Source organism: Cupressus sempervirens, chromosome 7 (assembly GCF_028749045.1).
Source record: "Cupressus sempervirens isolate cs-2001-9-10 chromosome 7, ASM2874904v1, whole genome shotgun sequence".
Lineage (NCBI taxonomy): Eukaryota > Viridiplantae > Streptophyta > Pinopsida > Cupressales > Cupressaceae > Cupressus > Cupressus sempervirens.
Window position 1 is genome coordinate 38,929,373 of NC_143124.1, and position 13,387 is coordinate 38,942,759.

At 31.7% G+C, this 13,387-nt stretch overlaps 1 protein-coding gene across 1 annotated transcript; it reads right to left on the minus strand.

Annotated features, from left to right (window-relative positions):
* Positions 1 to 1,412: 1,412 nt before the first annotated feature.
* On the minus strand, positions 1,413 to 3,479 carry LOC149545316 (putative pectate lyase 18). The gene is made up of 5 exons (XM_089793918.1): positions 3,279 to 3,479; positions 2,219 to 2,849; positions 1,954 to 2,057; positions 1,707 to 1,845; positions 1,413 to 1,619 (listed from the first exon to the last, which is right to left on the minus strand). The coding sequence occupies exons 1-5, from the start codon at positions 3,443 to 3,445 to the stop codon at positions 1,413 to 1,415; spliced, it is 1,248 nt and encodes a 415-aa protein (XP_089650044.1). The 5' UTR covers positions 3,446 to 3,479.
* Between the last annotated feature and the right edge of the window lie 9,908 nt (positions 3,480 to 13,387).

Genomic DNA, 13,387 nt, shown 5'->3' on the forward strand with positions numbered 1-13,387 from the left:
AAAATTGTATCTTCTATGAGTTGAAAATGAGGATAAGGACAAGAGAAAGGAAAATGATGTCACTCGCTCTCTCTATAGCTTCCTAGAGAATGGTTGGTTTAAAACCCTACTGGACTATGATCATTTTTTGTGAAGATGGATTGTTTTTATGATAATAAAAGGTATAGGATGAACTATTGGAGAAGGACTACTAGCTTGTCTCCAACCTATTGTAACCTGGGGTCAGCCGCCTTTACCTTGTCTACTTTTTAATGCACAAAAAACAATCACAAAAGTCACTCGGTGAACATGAAAGAAAATCATATAAACCAAGTGAACCTCGTGAATGAAGACACAAACACTTCACCAACCCAACTATTCAAATCACTACTAAGAAGAACCACAAGGATTGCTGAGAAAATCTATAGAGCATTATTTTGACCAAGCCAAGATGCTCTTTCATCAATCTTTAAACATTTACGATTCAAAATAGTTTCACCAATGATAGTCTTATTTTTGAGATGGTTCACAATTTTTTCTTTAAAAACAAAAAATTCATATCAATGCAACTAGCAAAGCAAAATAATTTCCAAATATGTAGAGCAATAACCATACCCTAATAGCTCCTATTTATTTAGAAGAAGAAATAAATATTTAACAACAAATAATTATTCAATCATTTGAGAGAACTTTTTAAAAAAATGATTGTCAAACTCATGATGTCCTACTTTTAATTCAAGTGACACCCAACAAAAGAAAAATGAAGAGTTTGTTCGTAGCATTGTGTGGGAATTTTTTTTTTTAATCAAATATAGCCTGTACTTATTTTTTGTTGACACCTTTTATATCATAGAGTGCAACATACCAATCTTGGTATAAATAGATTGTCTTATTTGGAAGAAATTTAGCAATGAGATTTATTTGTAGGATCATTTTCACTCTATTCCATTTTTACCAAGCATAATATTTGAGGCCCTAGATGTTATGTGAACAAAACTAAATCAATTTTCTATAATAAATGATTTTTTTTAAGAATACAGAGAAACTATTGATACTTCTTTGAGTAATATTTGGTGTGAATAAATAGCATGTCAAAATCAATCTATATGAACCTCAATCTAATCTGTGAACACAAATTGAGCTAATCTCAATCTTTATATTGCACTTCTTATAAGGCATACTCAAGAAATACATTGAAATTCAGTGACAATCAAGATAATATAAATATAAATGTTATTGGCCTGACGTTCCACGACAATTCTTCAATTTTGAGAATAACATTACTGATATATTCAAATTTATTAAAAGATGACTCGAGACTCTCCAAAAACAAAACTAAAATAACTAACATGCCTCGCTCCGTCCTCTCATGCTTGGCAAGCTATAGAATTAAGGGATTCCTAACAATTTGTCTATAATGCATATGTTTTGGTCTAACAGCTCGAGCCCTTTCTACAGTTGAGAACACCTGAAGCTGCAGTGATTGAGCCCACAACAGATGACGGTCTTGCCGCCATACTCGAAGCCTTTGCATAGCTTGAAGATGCTCTAGCTCCTGATGCTGTAAAGAATGCCCCATTCAACATCAGATCTCCCAGTGATCTCCAATTCCCTTCTGTTGAATCTTGGTGCTTTGTCACCTGCACATTTCCCATTACCATACTTATTCTACATCCATTGAACACCAAAGAACATATATGAGACATCAGTTGCAAATGGACTTTTACCTCCTTGTGGAATCGATTGTCAGGGGCTAGGAATCTGTTTCCTTCACTGTTAATGGTGGGGTTCGCACTTCCGCCAATGGCGTACATTTCCCAGTGAGTGTAATCATTGTTCACCACATGGAAATTTCCATGTCGACACCTGCATCACAACGTATACATCTTATAGTGAAATGAAAATTAAAGAAATAAACTTGAGTGAGCTAATGTCTTGTGTTCCTCATGCAAGGATTGATACGGAATTCTATACCTGGGCATACGCTGAACAAGTCCTTCTCCAAAATGGTTGAATGCAACTGTTACTTGCATTTTGACGTCTTCGGTATGCGCGTCGCTATGTCCAAGGAGCATCACCTACAGAAAACGAATATGCCCATAAATACCAATACTCTTTATGTGTCTCCTAATAGGCTTCTAGTAACTTTTTAAAGCATGCCCATAAATATAATCATGAAACCTTTTTAAAAGCAAAGCTAAATTAATGGCAGACTAAATAAACCGGCAGTTTTGAGCACCTTGTCATGGTGAGCGAAAAAGTTGTTTGAAATTGTGATAGCAGTGGAGCCCATGATGGCATCGATCAGTCCATCCGTACATCTTGACAATGAACAGTGGTCGACCCAAATTGCGGTTGATCCAAAGATGTTAATCCCATCTCCATCACTCATAGTTCTATACCCATAATGTGTGGGCGAGCTCCTCACATTTGTATTTCCCGTAGGTTTGCAGTCATGGATATGAATTCCATGAATAATGATGTTATTCACGTACTGTATTGTAATGCAAGCTCCATTTGCTATATGAACATTCGCTCCTCTGCCGTCAATAGTCTTGTAGCTGTTCATGATCAGCTCCTCCTTTAGCTGAATGAGCATGTCTCTTTGAAAAATAATCCAGAGAGGCTCGGTTTGGATGACAGCGTGGCGCAGAGTGCCAGGCTTAGGATTGACGGGGTCATCGTCACTGGGATCGGTAACGACATAAAACCTCCCGTTCTTACCTCCAATGGCGTTTTTGCCAAATCCAATTGCGCAGTCAGCCAGTCTCTTTCTGTTGTTAACCCAATCGGAATCACAGCGCCAACAGTCGTCAATTGGGTTCCCTGTTCCGCACGAGCTCAGCTTTCTTCTCGAACTATTTAAACTCCTGCGCAGCAGTTCTTTAAATTGTTAAATAATCTCAACTCAACTGTATGCAACTGTCGATATATGCTGGCAATAAAACAACGCTAGAACGTCGAAGCCTTCTTAATTGAACTGACTTAGATAACCTTTCTGCAGTATCATGTTCATCTTAGAATTAATGTATCTGAACAAAGACAATCGTTAACAGCTAATGATATGGGGAATAGAATTTTCATCTATAGCTATTGACAGCTGCGTACCAACTACTGTCACAAGAATGGTATTATAGAAATTACGGTAAGGCAAGCACCAAGCAAGAGCATAAGAATAAGTAGAGAATGATTGACACACACAGTCATATGCATTGCATATTAATGTATTGAATGTGATGAGCTATTTAATTAAATTCTCTAAACTTTCTAGACCCTCTCAAAGACAACATGCTTATTACCTTTGCACCATTTGAACAACAAGCTCCGGCTTCTCAACATGATATTTAACGCTATTGTCAGCCTTGGTCGTGTTGAAAGGAGTTCTTATTGATTCCGTCATTGCTAACATGAATAGAAAGGAAGCAAACAAAAGAAGCAGTGGCTTTAAGGCTTCACTGGAGGCCATTTTCGATAAGAAGATGAAACTCGCAATGGTTGTATGAAATGCTATGGCATTGGGCTCTCTTATATAGACAACGAGCGTCTGTGAAGTCTGTTTCTGTTTCTGTTTGCGAACCGTTGAAAATGTTGTTGTATGCACGTTAATACAGTGCGATTATTACGGTCGTAATGCACATGACTAGCAACTATTGATTTTCTTAACTAATGTGATAAAGCACTTGTTGAATGTGTCTTCGCATGTTTATTCCAACTTTTTCCTGAGTAGATATAATTCTCAAAATCTCTTTGAAAAACACAGATATAAGAAGTGAAAGTTTCAAGGATGTACTTGAGCTGTCACCATATTTCATGATTTTCTCACACGCTCGTATTCACCACATCAATAGGTGAATGTTTGTAAAGATTTCCGACCAAACGTTTGAAAATGTTTGTCGTTTCGGTCAATTTCAGTTTCACATTCAAAAGTCACATATTTGTGTTCCGTAATTTGCACGGGGATTGAAGAATAAATATCGACTCCTGTTGTTACCAAGCTTCCCACGCTCTCACGGTTCTTTTTCTCTCGGGACAAAATAAGATACGCTGTCAACTAAGGATGCGAGGATGTCATATAGACGTCACATGCAAAGATAACTAATAAGATGTTCTAAATTGGGAACTTCATGCATGCAATGATAACTAATAAGATGTTCTATATTCGGAACTTCATATGATGTGGAAGGCGATGGCAACTTCATATGATTGATGTGGAAGGCGATGGCAATGGCTGTAATATAGGGAAAATATATGGGTGGATGATTTATTAAAATCAAACTTTATGCATGATTAGAATCATAGAATTTTCGTTGAAGTGAAATTAATTAAGAGTTTTGTTATATAAACTAGTTTATGTATATAAGTAGAGAGTTATCTATTGTAGTTAGATTATCAAAACAGGCGCTTCAAGAAGGATAACTCTCCCTTTATATATATAAGCTAGTAGCAGCACACAATTAATAACTTTATTTGTTTAAATATATACTCTCTCTTTTTTCACTTTAATTAATTATTAGAATAAATCATTTTAATTATTAATAAATATTAAAATAAAATTTTGCATAATGCATTTGGATAATTAATTTTGAACGACTTAATTAAAAAGTCAATTTTTTAAAGGGTCAGTATCAAATTTTATATTTATTGGTATAAAATTTGATGATTATGCATACAAATAGCTCAATTTTATACATTTTATTATTAGTTTTGATGATTGTGCATAGATAATATAGCATGTAACATATCAATCAATGAGAGCATAAATTTGATACATAATATTGTTGTTCACAAAGCTCAAATAGATGAAAATGAAAAATATGTGTCCATGACTTGAACAGTGAAAATAACTTATTCATGTTGTTGTTCATAAAACTTACATAGATGAAATAGGAAATATAAGCCCAAGTAGAAGTATTTAGATGGAGTATAGGAAATATGAGAAGAAACTAAAGAAAGAACATTTCTCCATGATGATGCAGCTGCATCACATATTCCTCAATGATAAGGATGGTGTTGCGAGCTTTATTAGAGCAATGATCACGGTAGAGTTCTTTCATCATTTCTAGAAATGCATCCGTTTTTGCAAATGTGTCATAAATAACTTTTGCAACATCCACCATTTCCGTTATTTCTAGTTCATCAACACTATCAATTAACAATGAACCATTCTCCAAGGCTTTGATTAGGTGTGAGCACGATTTTTGGATTATTCTTTTACATTTATCTAAATCGATCTCACAGAAATTATTTGAGGTCACAGAAGTAGCACGACTCGTAACAATGATATTTGATGCTCCAATAGAAAATCCATAGCTCAAATGATATGCTACAAACTTTTAAACAATTATCAACATAAATATATATAAAACCGTTATAAGATACAATCAAATATGGAACACACAAATCAAATTTAGGACTTATACTTAAATATAGACCAAATAAAGTCAATAGAAATATATTTTATTTTTAATAATATTATTATTTTATTGTACCATATTTGAAAAATTTAAGTTCACTAATTTTAAAAATATGAAACAAAAGAAAATTAATATTGGAGGATAATTAGAATAAGTAAATTATATTCATTGGTTTTTTCTTTGAAATTTTGTAATGAATATTTTAATTTAATAGTTTAAATTAAAAAAAAGTTGTCCATAATATTATCATCGAACATTAAGAAACATTGTAGCAAAAGTAAATATAAATTGTAAACATAAACTGATATTACTCAATGAATCAATCTACAATTATTACTTAAAAAATCACTACAATTAGTTAAGATATAATTATTACTTAATACATCACTACAATTAATTAAGATCTATAAAAATTAAATATCACAAAAAGAGATTGGGTTTCTCAAAATAGAATAAATTAAAATCAAGAAAGTTATTTATATCATTTTTCATTGTATAATAGAGACTTTTTTAAAACATGGAATATAGTAGGGAGTGTTACAAACAAAATACTAATGTGTCCAAAAAGACTTTTATGGACATAACATTTAAGAATAACATATCACGTCAACTATCTTCAAGGCACTTAAGTCTATTTTCTTCATCTTTGCGCTTGAAATTTGTCTACCCTTTTTCATTTTCTCATAATGATCATACGTAAAAGGAGGCATCATTCTCAAACACTAGAGATATTTTACATGTGAAACTACCACAAATGTCAATCCCTGCTCTTTCTCTTGATCCTACATCAATTGTCGCTTTGGGAAGAGTCAATCCCTGAGATTTGTGAATGGTCAATGCCCATGCCAACCTCAATGGAAATTGAACTGTTGTACCATTTTGTATTCGTGGTATTGGAATTATCTTTGGATTATGATCTTCGAATGGTAGTCCTGAATAACCATCAAACTCAACCATCACATATGCTGGAGGCTTAAGCAGAGCATTTCCTTTCTTGTAGATATTTTTTTGAATGTATCCAAGAGCCCCATTTATAGGACCTACCTCTATCCATAGATTTGAAGTTAGCATGACCCTTCAATCGTTACAGATTAACAACTCCAAATCAAGCTCATCATTTTAACAGTAATCTATTGGATTGATAGAAGCTACTTTCGATGCAACACAAGGTGCAATCGGATGCTTCAATGAATGTAGCATTTTTTTTATTACGAGCATGAACATTTTCATTTTTTGAGAACAAATGAAAAACATTATCAAATTAAACAATTGTTGCGACATCTATGTTGATAGGGACCCTTGACACCAGCAACCTCAAATCATCAATTTGTGAGTTTCCATCTCTTAGATTCATCAAAAGTTGTCAAAATCTTTGTCGCTCAATATCTTCCCCATCTTGTCTGAATATCTTATCTAGTGTGACCACAGTCTTGAATTCCTGACCTAGAAACTTTTCCTGTTTATTACTGTCATATGCTGCTCTATCATTGATAGGAGGTAGCTGGCCAAAATCTCCCACCGATATTATAGATGCACCTGAAATACAATTGAGGAAAAAATATATTTTAAAAACTATGTATTTATTCATGTATTTGATTCAAATAATGTATATTTCACATGAGTAAGATATTCATGATGTAGAAATGGAATATTTACCTCCAAAGCTTATGTGTGCAGATTGTGGGAATGCTTGTCGCAGTCATAAATCTATATTTTCCAACATTTTTTGACCAATGAATCTCATTTCATCAATCAAAATATATTTTAAATGTGGAATTTCTTCTCAAAAACTTGTGAGCCTTGCTCCTTCTAGTTGAGAACAATCTCTTACTGTTACCTTCTATTTTGAATCAATTGTAGAAGCTCTTGTATTGAATGTTGCAACTCCTATTAGGAAAAGTAATAGAAGGGGAGAATGGGAGGGCATTGCCGCATTTTGAAGAGATTGACTAATGGAACCAATTAAATATGACTTTCCTGTTCTTGATGTGCCTTGAATTATCATAAACAATAGTTCTTCATTTTGATTACTGTGGTAGTGTGTCATGTCATGTTGACTGCCTTTTTTGTTTCTCACCAAAGGTCATGTAGTTTATGCATCGAGGAATTTCATCATAGACAAGACACCCATGATTCTTCATGTTACTTATGAAATTGATTGCTCTGGTAGTGTACTCTTCTTCTTGATAATCAACAGACCAATTTGTTTGTCTATCAATGTCTCTTCTCCCGAACATGTCTATTTCTGAGCATCGTATATTTTGACCTTGGTGCAACCTAGATATAATCTCCCATTCATATTCTGTAGTATTTCTCTAAACATGTTCATTGTCTTCAATTTCAACACCAACTTGGTAGGGTCGAAGGACATGTCATTCTTCACCACCCCGTAACTGAGATCCACTGCTCCACATGATACATTATTGAGTCAACTGGAGCTATATATCTTGTGTGCAATTACATGAATTTCAAATTTTAACTCTATATCAGTAACACAACTAATCTTCATACCCCTTCCATCCCACTTGGCAAGGGTTTTCTTTTACAGTTCCACCCGATTCAGGGCATTGGTGGTTCTTGCCTTGGCCAACATCGGAAGCCCTGTGATCCGATGAATCATTTTCTTCATTATCAAGACAACTTTCTCCAGTGTAAGAAATTTTATATTTAGCCCCATCATTTTGTAGTAATTATATATATTTTTTAAATATTCATTGGGATGAAATAATTACTTGCAAACCATCTTTCCCTTTTATTCGTAGGCATCCACCCTCCTTAGAAATTGTGTATCACTCCGCACAATTTAACATTTCTTCATAGTCACGGTCCAAATCCACCTTTGCAAGTTGTCTTGTGTTTTTAAGGCATATATGTTGTTGAAAATTGACGAATGCCTACAACTCAAGGTAAGAAAAACATAAGTACATTAATTAATGTCACATTACATGAATATATATAAATATTTATTAATGTGCATGTATATTTTGTTGATGAGGATAATTTCTAGGGTTCCATACATGAACAATGGAATGAAAAATATCTTTTACGGCTTCTTCTTTCCTCCTCATTTGACCAGTCAATTTTATCCACATCAGGTGCTCCTTCGATCCATATGAATCCATGCACATGCAGGGACCCTATATTTCCGTTCATATCTACATAAAAAGTGCTTGACATTCATTCCCTTTTCTAGAACCTCTTTTCTAAACATTGAGCATCTTAAGTGCATATAGTGTACGACTATGTGAGGATAGTTCTAAGTTTTCAAAATACATTTAACCAATACGTGAAATTAGTAAAGAGTGCCAACACAATGGGGTTTTATAAAGAAAACAAAAATGATCATAAGAATTTCACTACATTTATTTTGTGTTGTTGTAGTGGACTACAATATTTTAAAAAAATTATAAATAATGCTCATTTGTATACACATAATTCGAAATGTTTTTATGTAAGAGCTTGTAAATCTTGTTCTCATGGAATGAGGGTTGTTTAAGGTCCTTTTACCTTTTCTATCTCAAACTCAAATGGGTCGATGTTATTTTGAAAATATGTACGTCTAATCAATAGGCATGCATGCATTAGATCTTGGAAAAGGAATTGAAAAAGTATAGCTTGAGAATAGTTTGTGTGAAGGGAATTAGAATTTCTTTTTAAATGATTCACAGAGGCTCGGTCTGGATGACAACGTGGCAAAGAGTGTCAGGCGTAGGATTAACTAGGTCATCACCATTACCTCCAATGGAACTTTGTAAAAATAATATTGTGATATTGTGAAAATAATAGTAAATTATGAGAATTAAAAAATTCTCTTGTGTATTAATTAAATTATTTTTGAAGGGTTAGTTGTGTCAAATTGTAGCATGCACACCCAATTTAATAGTAAAGAGAGTCAAAAGTGAATGGCTATTTATCCACATGATCTATAATGGCAACTTTTGTATAAATTTCAAATTATCTTGAATTTACTTATCTAATGAAGTTTTGAATAATAAATAATTTTGTAACACTTACCATTGTACTTAATGAGATGAAGCCATTAATTATATTAAAAATTCTATTCTTTATGTAAAATGAATTTTGTATAAATATCATCTACAAAAGTTCAAATATGAAAATTTGATAAGATTTATAAGCCATTATTATTTAAATATATACAAACCCTCATTTTATTAAATTATTAACTTGCAAAACTATATTTAATGATGCATAATTAAGACAACTTCCATGAAAAATATAAGAATATATAATGAAAATAGATTTCAACATAATGTATAGGTACACGATCCTTACAGAATAATAAAAAGAAAGTAAAATATTTCCTTTACCTGATATCACATAATTAGATAATTATATAATGATATGTAGCTTATAATATTATTTATAGGAACTCTCAAGATTTATTTTCCTCAAGTACATTACATATAAGAACATTTTTTATATTTCTTTCACAAACAACCATAACAAATTAGGCATCTTTTATAATTTTAATTTTTTATATTTTTCTTATATGCAAATATAAATTTTCAATTAAATGTTTTATAGTAGTATTGGAAGAATGTTTCTTGTTTGACTTATTCTATAAAATGAGGTAAACCAAAACCACCCTCTCTGTGAATGAAAACACATCAAAATCAAATTAAACCTAGGTTTAAAGATTAAAAAATGTCTCTAAAATTGAGCTTACAATTCCTTTGATAGTTGTGGGTTATAATGATGGTTGTATAGATAATAAGGAAGTACAGTATTTGAAAAAGTGAAATTCTGCCCCAAACAATTCTTAAGAGAAGTACATTTATGCCAAATCGATAGTCTAAAAGATTTTGAAGCAAGTTTATAGTGATTAAATGATGTGTTACACATAGATTCTACCCTATCTACTTCATTTCCATTCCATGTGAGAATAGTAAGCACTATGGAGATTTTATGTTAGTGTAAATATCATAAAAGATAAATCAATATATTAATCTTGCTTCACATTTCATGTGGAGATCATCTCTCAATTAGATTTATGAGATATTTAAGTGTGAACTAACTCTCCACAATATTTATAAGTTTAATATATTACTTTTAATTAAAATTTATTGTAAATACTTACATCACCTTCTAATACGTAAGGTACTATAATAGGTTTTCTTATCGATATTTTATATTCTTATCTTAACCCTCATCCATAATATTAGATTTTTATATAAATGAAAAGTCAAAATAAAAAAATTTAATGAGCATATGTGATATTTTTTCCAATATTATATGTACTATAATTGAAGATGTCGGTACTAGTTTTGCTAGTAAATTATTTGTGCAATAATATATTAATCATAATCCAAAAACATCTTACAATGTATACAGAAATATACTACTGATCTTAAATTAAATAAAATCTAACTTTGGTGTTTTAAGTTACAAATATTCTTTTTGATGAGTATAATTTTCTTCTTATTGTTTTTGGATTATACCTATCAACTTTGATAACTTGAGTTTGGGAAGTTATCATGATATTTGAAAAACTAAGTAGCATGGTGATGTTATATTATGTTGTTGACTCTTGATTAATTATGAAATTCTTCCCTTGGTTCTTATAAATGTATTATATTAAAATCGATATTATTATATCACAAGTGGTATAAAATTTAGCTTCACAAATATCCTAAACCTTGCAATTTTAGGTAGCATCTTGCATAATATCAATCTATATTGGTAAAAGTTTTTGGAAAAAAATACTATTTTGGAATTTATTGTGATTAGCATATTGAAGTTCCAATCTATAACTTGTTAAAGCTATTAGTAAATTCTATCTACTAGTGAGTTATAAAATATGTTATATTCATATATAATAAAAATTATGATGAAATTTAGAAGAACAAGAAAATATTGTCCTGTAATAAACTATGAATTGTAAGATTTTTCAAAAAGCATCTCCTAGAGCTCTTGTTTCAATGCTTTCCTAATAACTTAATGTAATTTACTACATCTTTTGTATAGATTAGTTTTCTACATACATAGATACAATCTTAATATGGGGTTTTTGATTTGTTTTCAAACTATCAATTTTTGCATCAATTGTGTATCTAGCGTTTAGTTGTCTATTTTGATAAAAAAATATATATATAATGATACTATTGTGATACTATCATTTGATTTATATAATTTCTTTTTTATGGATTAAAAGTAGTATTATATCAATAAATATGTGAATAGTACATTAGAAAATACTAGAAAATGTGTGTTTGCATGTTCATGTATGATAAAGACTCAAAATTGAAAAAAATATGTTCGAATGGTTATTTTATAAAGGCGATCAATGAAACAAACTATTGTCTACAAGTAAAAAATTATCATCAATAAGTAAACAAACTATTGTCGACATCTAATTGTAAACTAATTGTCGACATCTAATTGTAAACTGCAATATTCCCTAATAAAGAATTTTGGATATAATTTTTCATACACTTAGTTCACCAATATGTTGAACTCGCATGGGAACAAATGTGCGTGGAGAGAATTTCTCAAAATCTCATGGAGAAGCATGAATGAATTTCAGTAGTTGTTTCATAGTGCAATCTCTAATCTTGTCTAGTTTTCCATCGTGTCTCATGATTCATAGTACTGCAAGTGTTTAGAATCTCAACAAGTGTAAGAATTTGACAATGGCACAAGAAAACATATCAGTTAGGTTTCTGCAACTGATCTCATCAATTAATTAGAATTTTATCAGTTTTTGGTTTCATATTATAAGGGCACAGTAAAAAATTTAATGATCACAAGGGCATGACAACATTTATAGCTCTCTATGCCCTCATTTGAACAATGGAAAGAGTTGGTAAAAACATTCATTAGTGTTACATATTCACCACAATCCCTACAACTATCTGAGAATTCAAAGTTTCAACATTGACCAGAGTTTCTAAAAATATTCGATGGTGGTACAACTCACTGAAGAAGAGCAACATTTCATAGTCCTAGAGAAAGGGGAATTTGTAATCAACCTAGGTGATAAAAAAATAGACCAGTTTAACTTGATTATGGCTTGTTTCTTTTTAAAAATATATTCTATGATATATTTTTGTAAAATTTCCTATCAACTCTACCCACTTTTTGTGGTTTGGATTATTTATATGCAAGATCTTGGGGTATGTCACTTAGCAGGGTTGAGTGAGTTTTATTGATTTAATATCTAGATTTTGGAATGTTTACCTAATCTGATGAGAGTTCTACATGAATTTGTAATCAACAACTACACAAATTTAACTGGGTTTTGGCTTGTTTCTCTCTAGAAACATCTGCTATTATATATTTTTATAAAATTTCTTGTGAACTCTACCCATTTTTCATGGTTTACAATATTTTTGTTTAGGATCTTGAGATAATTCACTTAGCACAGGTTGAGTGACTTTCATTGTTTTATTATTTGGATTGTGGAATATGTATGTAGTTGGCCCTTTTTTTCTATTGTGAGATAATATGTAATAACCACCTTAAAAGAGATCCCTCTAACTATATAAACAAATACATGTTTAGAAGGAAATATAAAGACATACACGTTTACAAGGAAAAGAGAAAAAACATTTTGCATATGTACCTCTTCTCACCCCTTGAAGAAAATCACAGAGCAAGGGCATGTAGATCGCAAGGGCATGACATGACAATGAAACTGCAGAGAAAGGGCATGACACGAAAATGAAATTGCAGAGAAAGGGCAAATAATGACAATGAAATCGCAAAGAAAGGGCATGGTAATGAAATGTAAAGATCACAAGGACACAACAACAAAATGCACCAATCACAAGGGCATGACAACATTCACAACTATGCACCCTCATTTGGAGCTCTCCACCTCTTTCGCGTGCATCTCTCCATAACCAAAACAAATGGAAAATTATTTATGTCATGATTTTTTTTTTGCTTATGCTCGTAGGGGTGTCGTAAGTGCGATGCCAATATTGGTATTGCAATGTCATCGAGGAGAATTGCAAAAAAAAAGAGACATGAAA